At 42.0% G+C, this 16,978-nt stretch overlaps 1 protein-coding gene across 1 annotated transcript in view; it reads right to left on the bottom strand.

The window, feature by feature from the left end:
* The window catches only part of arhgap42b (Rho GTPase activating protein 42b), a 168,903-nt gene that overhangs the window by 23,878 nt on the left and 128,047 nt on the right, over positions 1-16,978 (bottom strand). Inside the window, 5 exon segments of the mRNA XM_080731273.1 lie at positions 9,097-9,155; positions 10,213-10,297; positions 11,456-11,530; positions 12,720-12,782; positions 14,102-14,141. Coding sequence (XP_080587399.1) covers positions 9,097-9,155; positions 10,213-10,297; positions 11,456-11,530; positions 12,720-12,782; positions 14,102-14,141 — 322 coding nt within the window.

Below are 16,978 nucleotides of genomic sequence, written 5' to 3'. Positions count from 1 at the left end.
AAAGTTAAGATGAATGCAATACAAGCTCTGATGTAGATCCTTTGGCAACACCCTTATCAGGAAGTGGGAGGTCTCTCCCAAAGACATGTGTGTGTGTGTTCCCAGAGGACATCTCTCTTCTACTCCTACCAGCTAGCCCTAAGGAACACAAAAGGCTCTCTCTAAAAGGCTTTTTCTCTCTATAACACTATTGCTTGATCAATGGCGGAGGGGGGTGACATAGAAAAGATTTCAGTCTTTTCTCTCCCCTTCTCCGGCCAGTCGGCCACACACCTGAAGTCCACCGACTAGGAGGAGAGGACCTATGGGCTGCACCAGGGGTGAAGGAGACGGTCAACAAAGCTGTTCTCCCCATCTCCAAGGCCCGCTATGCTGTTATGTCTGCCCGCTACAAAGCTGGTACGGCCCCGGTGGTCGTTCTTGGCCTAGAGCAGACGAACGAGCACAACTCAACAACACGGCCTCCTCCAGGGACCAGGGCCAGAGAACCCGAGGGACCCCCAGATGCTCTCCTCCTCTGCCCGGCTCTCCTCATCTCTACTGCCATACCAGGCGACTCAACGACAGGCCATTCTCCTCGCCTGCATGGTCGCCATGCACCTTTCTGTGCCCGCTACAAAGCTTTTGCCCAGGGCACACTCCTACCCGCCAGGTCGTATTTTGTGTGTTATGGCAAAAGAATGTCTGATGAGAATGAGTGTACTTTCCCCTCTTAGGCTGTATGACTAATAGCCCATCTACCAGTTCACTTCATGGCGCTAAGCTACGCATGTCGTTGTGCTTATAGATCTGCTATTTTTCTGTCCATACTTCTGGACCAAGACCACCAATCTATCAGTTCACACCATGGCCAAAGGGTTAGGATGTGAACTTGTAGATCTGCTACTTTTCATTTCTGATATAGAGTTCTTTGTTTTGTTCATTCCCTTCAGTACATGAATTAACTATGTCCAGTCCCACTTGATTCACTAAACAGTTATGCCCGTATTACGGGTAAATTAATTCCATTCTTATTATTTTATTTTTCTTGTTTTGACAAAGTACCAGTTTTATCTATATATTCTTTCCACTTGACCAAAATGGAGTCCCATCTGTGTCTATCCACAAGTAGACACAGATCGGATGATGTGTCCTTATTTAACCACTCGAATTAAAGACCACTTAAACGCTTCAATGTACCACTGAAACCAGTATCATATTGAACTATGGTGTACATATTATTCCTTGTAATAAATGGAAATTGTTATGATTGAAAAGGTATTTTGTCCCTTTTTCGGTTTTGCCGTATGTACAGCGATGTAATAAGTCTGTTCAAGAACCCACGTTTTAACGGTAAACGTGAAGAAGAATAATTTTTCCAATTTTGAAAATAGATTTTTCAATCTTTGAAAAATATATTTTTTTAATATTACTGTATTCAATACTGTATTCATAGTCAGCATTATCCTACACCCATGTAAGCTTCTTGTGGTGTTTATCCTTTTAGTTGACCATGTATCACTGTAACTTGCACCTTTTCCTATGCAAATAAAGTAAGCTACAACCAATCAATCGACACTGGTGCTGTATAAAATGCATCATAATATACTGTAGCAGGCTATGCAGTAAGCAATAGCAGTAAGCAATGGCAATGTTGTTACAGTACGTGTCAACAATCAGTAGGCTATCCCTTTATTACTTGAAAAGATTCCAAAACGGGGTCTTAGTGACGAGGACAGCGACAGCAATAAATTGCGTTGAGATAAGCTCAGAGCAGCCCAGCTCGCAGGCAGCCACAGCTCAAAGCAGTATCACGTATCACCAGGTTGAATGTAATAATCACGCTTTAGTATCCGACCTAAATAAACATTATATGTCTCCAAAAGCAAGCGCACGGTACAAAACTCGCGCGGAGTCCGATGCGTGAAGAAGAACAGAGTACAGACAGGGAAACAAAACAAGGAAACGCTCCGCCTCCATTGCCTCCATTCCATCATTAGGGAACCCCGCAACAAAGGATTGGTCGGGGGACGTCCAAAAACACCCCCCCTGCTCCCCCATTGGTCCGGGGGGAGGGGTTGTCAGAAGCACGTTGGCGAGGGGGGGGATTCTCACAGGCCAGACCGTTTGAGGGAGGAGTCGGAATTTTGGGGGATTGACGGCGAGGGGGAAAAAAAAAAAAACAACAACCCAAAACTAAACAACTACAGATAGAACAATCTCTCTCTCTCGCCTTGTGGAGTTAACAAGCTCACACTCGCCTTGTCAAAGTTCTCGATAAGTATTTCCACCACGATGTTCTGGAACTTGATGTTCATCATGGCCGCCACCGTCTCCTCCTGGGAGCGCATGAGCGTGGGCCCGAACACCACGCCCAGGTTGGACACGGTCATCAGGTTGGACAGGCTCTGAGTGGATACCCTGAAACAACATTAGAAGGAGAAAATACGCACACATCCTCCGTTCTTCGGTGCCGAGCTATAACTGACAGTGCAGTAATACTAGAAACAAAGAAGGTAGCCCGCACTCACTTTAAAGTCGCTCACAGCTTTTTATTGACAAGCAGCAATAAGATGACGTTTCGACTGGTTAGAGTATTCCAATCCACTTTATTTATAGAGCACATTTAAAAACAACAAGTTGACCAAAGTGCTTACAAGAATCACAGCAAGCAATAGAAATAAAAACATTAAAAACATAGATAGGCATAAATAGAAACTCAAAAAACAAACACAGATAAAAATTCACTCTGGATTAAAAGCTTGGAATAAAATGTGTTTTAAGACGGGTTTTAAAAACAGTGAGTGAGGGTTGCCAGTTTGATGGTGAGGGGAGTTCATTCCAGAGTTTAGGGGCAGCCACAGAAAAGGCTCGATCCACCCCTATGAACTAGGTTGGATCTAGGGACCACCAGCAGCAGCTTGCCTGCTGATCTCAATGTCCTTTTTAGTCTTCAGTATACTGTATACTGAAGAAGACTCTAACCAGTCGAAACGTCTATCTTATTGCTGCTTGTCAATAAAAGGCTGGGAGCGACTTTAAAGTGAGTGCGGGCTACCTTCTTTGACTCTGAAACAACACCATCATAATAACAACCATTACCATCATCATTTAGGCCTAGAATTATTTAACGTTTTAACTAGTGAAAAATAGCAGATTATGCAAGCTCGCAGCGAGCTGGTAGATCTGCTTTTTTTTTTTTAAAGAACCTTTGTAACTCAAATATTTGCTTCTGGGGGGGTCCCTGGAACAACATAGTTTGAGATCGGGGGTCCGTGGCCAAATTAATGTAAATTTGGGGGTCCTTGACATGAAAAAGTTTGAGAACCACTGATTTAGAAGAAGGATTTAGAAGATTTTTTTTAGAAGGATTTAGAATCGGGTCAAAGATATTCAAAGACTTGCACAAATGTTCACGATTTAAAAAAAATAGCAGATCTACAAGATCTACAAGGTGCCGTGCTGTGAGCTTGTAAATCTGCATTTTTAAAATAGTTTAAAGCATAAAATAATGGTTAAAGTGGTTCAAATCTAAAGAATCAATCATTTAAAGATGCACTATAACCTTCCTCTTCTACCCTGGATTTGAACCCGGTTTCCTGCAACTGCTGACATTTTTACCATTGAGCTAATAGAGCCGGTCTGCTTCCTCAGGGGAATCCTGTGTCTGGGTGAGATATGACCTTTGACACAATCTAAATGTCTCTAGACAAAGTACAACCATCCCAAACGTCTAAGTTATATCTAACATATAATTTTCCGAATGTCTGTCTGTCTGTCTGAGTGTCTGTCTGTCTGAAACCGCGTTTCTCCTCAGTGGCTGGAGCAATTGATCTGAAATCGCATCACCATCAGCATATGAACACACCTGACATAACTGTGAAGCCCGTTTGTCACTTTCACAAATCGTATGCTGTATAATTGCATTTTTATGGTGTATCTATATCTATTTAGCCTACAGTACCTTTTGTGACCACACATGTAAGGGAGGGGCGCTGTTGTTCAGGCCATGCACAATCACACACAAACCACACACACACACACACACCCCCCCCCCGGGGGGGGGGGGGGGGGAGTGTGTGTGTGTGTGCAGGCGGGCAGGCGGGCGGGCGGGCGGGGGGGGGGGGGGGGGGATGGTTCGGCCCTGTTACAGATGTTGGTCCAAAATCATGCAGATCGGTACACAGTATCTCTGTAGCCGTTAAATGGAACGGGTATTTCTTACATTGATGCTCCTACATATTAGCATGCAAGCACCAGTTAAAGTTACTTTCCATCCCTCATATACTGTGTGCACAGTGCACATCCCATAATCCACACACTGCACATCATTTCGGAGCTCATATCTTTGAACGGGTAAGGGCTAGTCTATACTATAATTTTGCGAATGTCTGTCTGAGTGTCTGTCTGTCTGAAACAGCGTTTCTCCTCGGTGCTGGAGCAATTGATCTGAAATCGCATCACCATAAGCATATGAACACACCTGACATAACTGTGAAGCCCGTTTGTCACTTTCACAAATCGTATGCTGTATATTAGCATTTTTATGGTGTATCTACTATCTATTCTGCATCTAGCATGAGGCACATCTATTCTGCATCTAGCTTGAGGCAAAATGTTTAACCAGCTCTGTGTGTGTGTGTGTGTGTGTGTGTGTGTGTGTGTGTGTGTGTGTGTGTGTGTGTGTGTGTGTGTGTGTGTGTGTGTGTGTGTGTGTGTGCAGGCAGGCGGGTGGGTGTGTGTGCAGGCGGGTGGGCGGGCGGGCTGGGGGGGGGGGGGGGGGACAGTATCTCTGTAGCCATTAAACGAAACGGGTTTCTTACATTGATGCTCCTACATCATGCAAGCACCAGTTAAAGTTACTTTCCATCCCTCATATACTGTGTGCACAGTGCACATCCCATAACCCACACACTGCACATCATTTTGGAGCTCATATCTTTGAACGGGTAAGGGCTAGTTGTATTAACACAATGCTTTTGGCTGCCAACGGCCACGTGCAACCGCAGGCATACATGGGACATTGTCTTGAGCTTGCCGAAAATAAAGCACACAAAGAAGAACCATCACAAGCCTATGATCACAAGCCCCTCCTACAGCATATCCTGCTTAAACATCAATTATAACATAAATTGAATCATATTTTCATGGTGATTGAAACAAGGTTTTAAACTAGCGACAGGAACCATAAAGTATTTATGACAATGTTTATTAAGGTAAGAAAATCTAATGTAAAAGTTCGGGAGAAATGAATGGAATCCTATGGAGCGCAACTAGCGGCCAATCATAGGAACTTTTAGTTCTGTGTTTGCTTCATTTTAAATCCGATCAACTGGCCCCCTGGGACAGACATACACACTCAGTCAAATCAAATGTTGGAGCGGTTGTCAGCGCTCAAAAGTTACATACAGTAGCTTTTATGCTGTGCTGCATGCCATACTCTTATTCAGAGCACTGACAGTTTTTAGAGCCACTCGGGAGCGATCCTTAACGTATGGCTGAACTCTGAATGTACTTTTTTTTTTATCTAGCAGCTAGCAGCTTTATCTTCCAGGTACAGGGATGGTCTTTAACTTTTTATGAGGAGAGCTTGAGGAAGACGTACGTGACAAGGTGTTTTATCAGCATCTCCAGCATCTCCCGGTTCCTCTCCGGGAGCTTGTGGACCAGAGCGTGGACGGCACACACCCTGTAGTTCTGGTCATCTGACTCTGAGAGATGCATGACAAGAAACACTGTTATTGATGGATGAATGGGAGTACCAAGTATCAATACGGCAATGTAGAAATACTCTGTTACAAGTAAAGGTACGAAAGTATTGGCATCATAATGTCATTAAAGTAACAAAAGTAAAAGTACTCATTAAGCAGAATGTCCCGTCTCACAAGGTATCATTATGTATAAATGAATCGAAATCTTTTGAAAACAACGTAAGCTTGTAGATCGGCAATACTCTTAATAGCCAAAGTTTAAATGGTGGTTAATGTAAATTTGTATAAGGAATTCAAATCTACAAAGTAACTAGTACATTTTTTTAATTAATTGTTGTGGAGTAAAAGGTAATATTTTCCTCTGAGATGTAGTGGAAGTGGAGAGGAAGTAAAAGTTTCCACCACTGACCACAGACAGACAGGACAGAGCTTATTAAAGTGCTCCTCCTGACCTACAGGCATTGAATGGACGCGCACCATCATTCCTGTCCCGTTTAGACCTTGAACGCCTACAGAGGTGACATACTGTACAGCAGTGATATTCAACTGGAGGTCCGTGAACCAAATTCCCAGTGGAGTCTTTTTGTGACCCTGTAATACATTCCAACAGGAACACATTCCATATTCCTAAAACTATTTTGGATGGTTGGTTGCACAGGATGATTCTTTTAATGCTTTTCATAACCGTGAACTAAATATTGTTACATCAGCAAAAGCTGCGCTTGTCCGGTGTTTTGTGCCATAGTACAAAAGTATGTCCATTGCACAGTAGGCCTATGTGCTATAGGTAGGCTACTATAGGACCATACTGACTGCTTCTTACATCTAGGCATTTTGATGTTTGAGATGTTTGTCTGTGCCAGGCTTTGAGAAAAATAGTAGGTATGCATTTTCAATGTGTTCCCTGGCACGGAAGCTTATTTGTGAGAAGAGTATTGGGGCAGGATGACATGGTTCTGAAGTGTTTCTATGTTTGTATGAATGAATGGTTTTTGGTTTATGTTTCAGTACCTAGCTGAAGAGCTCTTATTTGTTTCATGAACCATTAGTTGGGAATTAGAGCATCATGACATTGAGCGATGGGGTGAAACACATTACGGTGTAAAGAATAATGGATGAGATGGAGAATTCTTTCTTTGGTGTAATGGACCAAAACACGTGACACTTAATGTGTCCTGAAACTGAAAAAGTAGCAATGCCACTTTCCTCAAGCTACCCTACCCAGCCCAGTAGTAGCTGAACGTAGCTGAAGTAGCTGAACTAACTACTTGAAAGTAATTCTGACAGTAGTGAATGTGTATTTCTGTTGATCGGTTATCAGAGTCTGTAATTACAGTACACTATATTGTGAAAGAGAATATTCCCTCTTCCATCTGTTTCAAGCGTTCCTACAATTCCCATGGTGCATTTTGTGGGCAATTAAGCGGCCTGGCACACCCCATGTGGTCTATAGCTGCCATTACACCAGCCTTTGTTTGATGATATGTTGTGTCAAGTCAATAGTGCTGTTTTACTGTAAACACGGCGGACAAGGACAAGGTCTAGAGGTTAAAAAACCAGGAAGTGAGGGCTATAGTTCTCACATTCATGGACTGTGAAACCTTTCTGCACTAATTCAACAGCATTACCCACAGACAACTCTAACCACTTCCACAAAAAAATAACAATATGTGAACTAGCAGATAGGCCTTTTTTGCTACTTTGTGCGATACTAAAGCATGAAAAAGTAGAGCATTAATTGATGGAAAAAGCTACATGTAGTACTCCAATTCCGGTCACAAAAAGTTGTTAGGAACACATTTGGTGTACACACTCACTCACATGGGTCTGTGCCGCGTCACTGATTGCCTGTGGCTTTCACAGTGTGTGTGTGTGTGTGTGTGTGTGTGTGTGTGTGTGTATGTGTGTGTGTGTGTGTGTGTGTGTGTGTGTGTGTGGTGTGTGTGTGTGTGTGTGTGTGTGTGTTGGGGGAAATTGCTGCACAACCTGATGGTCGCTTCTCGCCCTCACGGCGTGTTACTTGTATATTGTCTGTCGGGTGCAAACCTCATACTGTACGTCCAAAACTGTTACTTTTCAGGATTCAATTTCAAAAGTACGTTGACTCTTTGAGCAAAAGAGGACAAAATGTGCCACAGAGGCACACAAATCCAGGTCCAGGCACTCCAGGTGGATTCAGAAATAAAAGGCCTTTATTTGGCCAACGGGCTAGAACATTAGAAAAACATTAGGTGTTTTCTAATGTAATATAGGCCTTTTATTTCTGAATCCACCTGAGTGCCTGGACCTGGATTTGTGTGCCTCTGTGGCACATCTGTCCTCTTTCGCTCATTGCCTTAGTCGGGGACCCAGTCCCAAAAATGGGAGGGGACTTGTGATTTTCTGCCGTACTTTTTATTTCTGTTTTTATCTATTAGTTTGGTCATTAAGGTCCACAGAATGAGAGGCCTGCTCTGCCGGAAACATCGCGAAAAAAAGTTATGGCCATTTGTATATTCACTGTCCCATTGACTCCACTAGAAATATTAAAAAAATAAAAAAACATCTGCTTTAATTAGCATGTGAGGGGTCAAAGTAGGGGTTCTTCATGATTCTGAATCCATTGCAAGCATTTGTTTTGCATAAAAAACATTGCTTGGGTTACTTTTCGGCAGCCCAAAACTGTGAAAAGTGGAAAAAAAGTGATGACTCATCACTTTTGACTGTTTTGGGGGGTTGATATCTTGCCCAAGGAATGTTTTTCATGCAAAACAAATGCTTGCAATGGATTCAGAATCACGAAGAATCCCTAATTTGACCCCTCACATGCTAATTAAAGCAGACTTTTTTTCTTTTTTAAATATTTCTAGTGGAGTCAATGGGACAGTGAATATACAAATGGCCATAACTTTTTTTCGCGATGTTTCCGGCAGAGCAGGCCTTTCATTCTGTGTACCTTAATGACCAACCTAATAGATAAAACTGAAATAAAAAGTACGGCAGAAAATCACAGGTAAACCTCTTTTCTTTGAGCTTTTGGCCATGTGGGTCCTCGACTATTCATGAGCACCGGTGGTTTTAGGGATACCAGTAGCGCCCTGCTATCTCTTTCTCTACTTTGACTCTTTACTAATAAGAAAACCAATAAAACCAATAAAAACACCAATATCAAAAGAATAGACGCAAAAAGGCTTTTTTTTGCTCGTAACGCAGCGCGAAGTGTGACACTGTAGTATGATCAAGTAGGGTGTTAATTTACAAAAAAACACAAAAAGTTGACAACTTAAAATGTGGAGATAAGATTTTTCTGCCCGACAGCAACGAAATGGTGCATGGCGGTGTCTTTTAGTGGACTGATAGAAGAGACTGCCCCCCCCCCCCCCCCCCCACATGTTCTCCTCTCATACAGGTGATGATGATGACTTACTAACAGCCATGATGAAGTCTTTGTGCAGCTTGAACGTCATTAGAGGCTCTGAGAGACACCTGGTGGAGCACATTGATAAAAGAAGAAGAAGAAGAAGAAGAAAGAAAACACCATCAATAGAACATCTCTGGCTTTGTGACACGGCTGTCTTTTTAGCTTTCTCCAGCACCCGTGGCCCAGGGAAAAGGCCCTGGTTTCTTTGTCAGTCGCCGCACAGTGCCGAATGCACCACTGACACGGTGGCGAGCAGGGGCGTCAATTGGGTATGGCAGGGGTATGCAGAGATACACTGAAGAAGGCTGATAGCCGAAACGTTTGTTTTCTCACCCATGTAAATAATAAAAGAAAGAAAAGACAACTCTTGCCACTGTGTGCGATCCATCCTCCCAATGAATACTTGTTGATCTAAAGGGACACCGCACCAGTCGAGTCAGAGCGCGGTGGTAACCAAAAAGTCTAGGGGTATGCAGCTGCCATACCCTGGGTCCAGGGGGGGAACATAAAAGTTACTTTTAAATATAAATCCATGAATGTCTCTTTGTCTATCTGTTCTGGTTATTATGTTGTTAAATTACAGTAAAAATGACTATAAATGCAAAATTTTACAAAATGGTTACTTTAACAAGGTATTATAATGATATTCTCCACACTTGTATTCTCCCCATCTTGACAAAATGGTACAGGTGCAATTCATTATTGTTAATTGTGGCACGTTTACTATGGCTTATGCCAAGTTTAGCTGCACTTGAACAACCGTTCCGGCTGCCATATCCAGCCCAAGAAGCCGTAGAAACGGAGGGAAACATGTAATGTACTTCTTAAAATAAATGTATCGTGCCTGTTGCTAAGGTATGGCAACATGACTGGTGTCTTGCACACACCAGTCATGTTGCCATACCTTAGCTTTTTCTGAACTGACGCCACTGGTGGCGAGGGAGGCTTCAACGAGGCATTATACAGAAGTAATGATGTTCCTTTGATACGCACACGCACACGGACACACACACACACACACACACACACACACACACACACACACACACACACACACACACACACACACACACACACACGCACACAAACAAACACACAGAGGTGTTATGGGGGCGAGCTGACCTTAGGTAATTCTTCAGGCCGCTGGTGATGGTCTTGTTGTCCCATGTCTCCTGGTCCAGGTCCATGTCCACGGGTGCTTTGGTTGCTGTTGGAAACAGACGAGTGCACACAGTGTTCACAACTCAATCGACCCATTAAGACCTGAGGATTCGATTCTACAAAATGTCTTCTAAGTCCAAACAGTTTTTTGGAAAAAGGTTATGTTTCTATATCAATGGTGCTCAAAAGCTTTTGGTGTCAAGGGCCACCAAAATGATATGTATTTGGAGACTGACCCCCCCCCCCCCCCCCCCCCATCTCAAAATATGTTGTTCCAGGGACCCCCAGAAACAAAGATTTGGGTTAAAATATTTGCTTTGGAAGAATGTAAATAATCAAAGATTCGCACACGTCTTCAAGATTTAAAAAAAAATAGCAGATAATACAAGCTTGTAAGACGGCATGAAGTGCCGCGGTTTGGGAAAAATCTAGGGTTAGCATTCACCAGTGTCGCCAGGTTAGCATTCACCAGCTTCAGACTAATGGGACGTCGGACTAATGACACATCGAAACAACAATATGCGCCCGCGGTTCGTGGCCGATGACAAAAGACGACACTTGAATCCATTATACTGTTCCAGAGATACAAGCTACAGTAGCAAGCACTGCAGTGTTTGGGTCCCGACCCATAGATTGAGTACCACTGCTCTAAAACATAATGTTATGCTGTTGAAGTCATTAGGCAGAAACCTTGTATCTCCAAGTTTCAAATTTGTGTTTTCGCAAAGCAAAGCCCTGCTTCATCATACAAGGCCGTCGCACAAAAGTAGTGAAAACAGCCGATCTACAAGCACACAACGCCTCCCACCGCAAGGCGTTGTGTGCTTGTAGATCGGCTGTTTTCACAAGTTTAAATAATTTTTTAAATGATAAATACAAAACAAACAGTTTTGGACATACTGTACAAGGTTTCCACCCGACAACGACGAAATATAACTCATGTAATTGGCCCACTGGCTTGTCACTGGTCATGATCTGAAATGGCAAATCTTTGAGTAGCAGCAGCGCTATAGAGAGAGATCTCTCTCTATAGCGTGCAATGAGGGCCTCTCCAACTCTTTTTCCCGGGCTGAATCAGAGGCCCAGCATGTCCCTGCATTAGTTAATTAGCCCCACACCGTTCCAAAACCAGTGTCCTGTGTCATTCCTCTATGAGTGACCTTGTCATTGTGTGTATTTAGTGTCAGACAGAGGTTATACTTACAAAAGACGGTGGCCATGAGCTTCTGCACCTTAGAGTTGACGCCTCCAATTCTGTACAGTCCCTTTGTGTTTAAACCTACCAGGTCAAAGACATAAAGGACACTTTAATCCAGCTATCTTCAACCGCCAAAACCACTGTTTCCTGTGATATCTTCCAAATCTCTATCCAACTTATTCTCTGTAATTTAACTGCCTGGCAAGACAGGAATTTCAGGGAGGCCATGAAGGCCATGGCCGTCGTGGCCCCACAGTTTGTCCTTGTGCCCCTCAAAACAATGGCATGACCTGCGGCCACAGTGGCCTTAATGCCCCAGCTGACTGTGACACTTTCTCCTCTGTCTCTTTCTTTTCATGTAGAAACTGTCTTTTGTTGAGATTCAGAATTCTTCACCTCCCTGAATCCCCATCTTAAACCAATCCAGTAACTTAGATTGGTGCAGGGCTTAACATTGATCAGATTGATAGTATATATATATATATATATATATATATATATATATATATATATATATATATTCCAAGCCTGGTAACCGGTATTCATTTCTCTAATCACACTCCACAAATAAATAACGTTTCAGTTTAAATTTAGAATGGGATGTATGCCTTATTATTAAGGCTGGGACTTTAACTGATTAATTGCGATTAATTAATTACAGAAAATGAACGCGATTAAAAAAATGTACGCATTTTAATGGCACTTAGTTTTTGCACCACAGAACCTTCAGTTTCGGGCATACCGATCATAGTGATGCACCAACCAAGAAGAGACAACAAACGCAAAGGGAGAAGTCGCTTGGCCCAGTGGATGCGAAATTTAGATTTAAAAACTCACTCGTTGATTCACTCGTACAACAAAATGTGTTTTACTTGAAAAAAAAAAAAAAAGCTTCTCAGGTCAAATATCGATGTGTGATTAAAATGCGATTATTTGCGATTAATTAATCACAGATGAATTGAATCGCATCCCAGCCCTACTTATTATTTAATACGGATGTACAGTATACTGGGTGTATGTATCCAGACAGAAAGGCATGAAGCACCTATGCAGATTGTAAACAAATCTATATCTAATTGTGGTTCAGTCTGCAGTCATGCAGGGATAAAAGAGTAGTTCTCCCCAAAACGACTTTTCTTTCTATTGATTACTCACACCATGGAGCCTTGAATTCATGGATATTTTTTTAGTTTTTGTCATATTCCTAAGAAAATTATTTGATTACAATAAATGTACCTGGATATACTACACGTTTGCTTGAATGGCTCACCTCTCGTCTCCACCAGGTCAATGCACTTCCTCACAAAATTAAAGCCGGCTTCATTAAGGAACGCTGCAAACAGGAGATGAGGGGGAAGGGGGGGGGGGGGGGGGTAGAAATGTCAGGCACTGTATCCCACACCGCCACACGATGCTACACCACGCACACAGGAAATGGAATATGCATGTTTCTCATGTTTGTTATGTCCCCCTGACCAGTGGTGGAAAGTAATGAAGTACATATATTCAAGAGTCTTCTAGAGTTCTCTATGTTGACTGGATATCGCGACCTGAAAATGTATTTTCTGTTTAATAAAGAGCAGGAGAGACAAGGGGACAAACACTCACAATGAGTACTATCAGAATATAGAGATATTTTAACACTTTTTAACTTTAAGAAAATCACTTACCCTTTTTTGTAAAGTATACACGATTTAAATGTTCACTGTACATCATCAGACATAAAGTTATCCTCCAACTTTTTGTTTATGACCAAAATGACTGGCTTTACGGGTTTTGTAGCAATTTGTAAATGTCGAATGTTCAAGCATGTTCTAATCATGTGAACTTTACATTCCTTATGGTTAAGACCATTTTCCATTTTCACCATTTTGGGGAAAATAGCCAATTTAACATGGAAGTGCCTAACTCTTCCTGTTACCGTACTCAAGTACTGTGCTAAAGTACAAGTTTGAGGTATTTTTGAGCGGTGGTCACACCGTCTCCATAGCGTGGCCGTGTGTGTCTGTGTGTGTGTCTGTGTGTGTGTCTGTCTGTCTGTATGTAGCCTCTGGTGTAGCCTGAGTACCCTGGGTGACCAGAGAGGTGCTGTTGAGTCTAGCCTGCCCTGAGCATCAACTGCAATACACACACACACACACACCCCCACCCCACACACACAGGCACCCCCCCCCCCCCACCCCCCACACACACACACAGGCACCCCTCCCCCCCCCCCCCCCCCCCACAGGCACCCCTCCCCCCCCCACGACCACCGCTCAGTTCACACGGGTGTGATTTTTTACTTTACTGGAGTATTTCCAATGTGCAACACTTGTGCTCCACTACATTTCAAATATTCTACTTGTCTACTACAATTATTTGAAAACTTTAGTTACTTATTTCTGTAGATTTAGATTATTATTACAAAACATTACATTAACCACTTGAGGTCTATATTATGCTTTTGCTGTTTACTCTTGGTACTTTTAAGTATTATTTTTATTCTTGATGCCAAAAACGTTGACCTTTACTCAAGTAAAATTTTGAGTACTGCACATTGACCTGTAATAGAGTATTGGCTCTTGGTAAGTGGAGCTGTGATCCTCGTTCAACGATAAAAAAATAAAGAAATAAAATAAAAAATAGGCTGTGAAATGTGAAGATACTTACTCTCTTCCTTCTTGCTCAGTATGGCTGGGAGGTTGTAAATCTGGAAAACGGTCGGCAAATAATGAGAATAAAGTTAATAATTAAGTGTGCCTGCCATGCAACGCAATGGCAAAACACTTATTGTAATCCGCCATACTTAATTAATTAAGTCCATAGTTTCGCCACAAATTTCTGCACGTAATAACTGCCGCACAATTTACGCCACCGCCGCAATATATACATCAAAACGTGCGGCTCGGCCGGGAATAGGTTGCTATTACTTTTCTTTCCGATCCGCGTTACCATTGCGACGTAATTCGCAAAAAACGACGCCCAAAAACCCCATTGACTTAGAATGGGGGAAATTTCGGCACGTAATAACTGCCGCACGATTTACGCCACCCCCGCAATATATACATCAAAATGTGCGGCTCGGCCGGGAATGGTGTGCTATTACTTTTCTTTCCGATCCGCGATACGATTGCGATGTAATTCGCAAAAAACGACGCCCAAAAACCCCATTGACTTAGAATGGGGGACTCCGAAAAAAAACCAGAAACTTTGGCGCCACATAACTCTGCCATACTTTTGCCTAGCAACGTGATTTAAACTTTAAAATGCACACGTAACTTTGGTCTTTTTCCGGCCAATAGGGATGAGCTGTAATTGATTAAGCCCCGCCCCCTCTGTAACAGGAAGTGTCCTTCGCCAAACAGGAAGTGCCTCTATAACTCATGAACCGTTTGTCGTACAGACTCGCGGCTGGTGTCATACAATTTTTTTTTTCTCAAAAATTTTTTTTTCTCAAACTTTTTTTTTTTTCTCAAAAATTTTTTTTTCTCAAATTTTTTTTTCTCAATTTTTTTTTTCTCAAATTTTTTTTCTCAAAAAACTTTTTCTCAAAATTTTTTTTTTCTCAAAACATTTTTTTTCTCAAATTTTTTTTTCTCAAAATTTTTTCTCAAAATTTTTTTTTCTCAAATTTTTTTTTCTCAATTTTTTTTTCTCAAAATTTTTTTTCTCAAAATTTTTTTTCTCAATTTTTTTTCTCTCAATTTCTTTTTTCTCAACATTTTTTTTTCTCACACAAGGTTGCACAGACTTAGCGAGCTGCAGGCACACTTAAAATTTCTTAGAAATTTTCATTTCTAGTTGTATATAAAATGGCAGACTTCTGTGCATAATAATAAATTATAATAATTTGGTCCCCACGCCTTGGGGTGTTTTTTGTCACTGTCGTGAAATGAAAGTGAATAAAATCTCAGGACTGAAATCTTTTGTCAGTTCTAATCTGTGATTTGTCCCTCCACACTAGTGCTGTTTCCTAAACCAGGGGTTCCCAAACTTTTTTTGGCTCAGGGCACCTCTATAAATAATTTTTTCATCAGAGGCACCCCTACATTATTATATTATTCATAATGTTCACTCCTAGCACCTTATATTTATAGCATATTTTAGTGATTATGTTGCGAGGAAAGAGATAATAGCCATTTTGGTTAGAACTGACTGAAAATAACTTTGTACTTCAAGTTTAAAATGATACTAAATATATTTTTTAAATGTCCAAATAAATTTCAAATATTATCAAATTATCTTGCGGCACCCCAGGACTGCCGTCGCGGCACCCCAGGGTGCCCCGTCACCCACTTTGAAAACCCCTGTCCTAAACAATGAACACTAGCATTGTGATGTTTAGATACTATCATTCTAAACTAAATGTTCTTGCTCTTCTACATACAGCCAACCATGCATTGCTCTCTCTTCTCAGAAAGATTATGTGCCCTGAACCCATCCTGAGGACAACCACAAGGGGGCGCCAGTGTCATATAATTCATTTGCTGTGCAACAGTGTGTCCACCTCAAACCTCATTCTAAAGCAATTCCAAGTAGGAGTTTGCTGAAGATAGAGCCAGAAAGACAGACAGAGAGACAGAAGAGATAGGCAGAGAGATACATGGAAAGAGAGAGACCCGTGGTGCATTGGTGATTCAATGTTTGGGGGGTTGCTTATCTAGAGACGTCCCACGCACGTCACTCAACACCTACTATACAGTTCTATTGATATGCATATAGGCTTGTTTCTTTGTTAAAACATCCTGTTGTAACAACAAAGCGTTGGCGAGGTGTGAGCTTGGGGTTTTTTGGATCAATGCATGTCCCGTTTGCATGAGAGGCAAGACCCCTGCTCAGAAAAGATATGGGGGGGGGGGGGGGGGGCGACCAACCCAAGACTAATTCAACACTGGGAGAGACAGAAAGAGAGAGAGACAAACAGATAGGGAAAGACAGAGAGAGAGACAGAAAGAGAGAGAGACAAACAGATAGGGAAAGACAGAGAGAGAGACAGAAAGACAGACAAAGATAGAGAGAGGGAGAGAGAGAGAAAGACAGAGCGAGATAGAGAAAGAGAGCGAGACACACACACACACACACACACACACACACACACACACACACACACACACACACACACACACACACACACACACACACACACACACACACACACACACACACACACACACACACACACATTCTAGGGCATTCACGAATAGTGAATTCGAATTATTCGACCTCAAAGTATTCGAATAGTCGCGTTGCGAGGCGTTGTGAGCATGTAGATCTGCTATTTCCACAATATTTATCTGTGGAACTGAGTCACATTAAATGTAATACCTACAATTCCAAGTGCTTGTCAGGGTGGGGGTCCCCAGTTCAAATATGTTTATTTTGGGGGTCACGGCCTAAAAAGTTTTGACAACTCATTCTTATGACTTCTTATCTAGCCAAGCTTTATAGACTATATATCTTTTAAAGAGAAAACAATAATAAAAAAAAATAAGCGAATATTCGACTTTGGTGAACAACGTCGAATAGTGACTTTGATATTCGAAATAC

This window comes from Nannobrachium achirus (genome assembly GCF_963921795.1).
Source record: "Nannobrachium achirus genome assembly, chromosome: 8".
NCBI classification, from domain to species: domain Eukaryota; kingdom Metazoa; phylum Chordata; class Actinopteri; order Myctophiformes; family Myctophidae; genus Nannobrachium; species Nannobrachium achirus.
The sequence above is the reverse complement of the archived record's forward strand: the minus strand, read 5'-3'. Positions and strand labels throughout refer to the sequence as shown.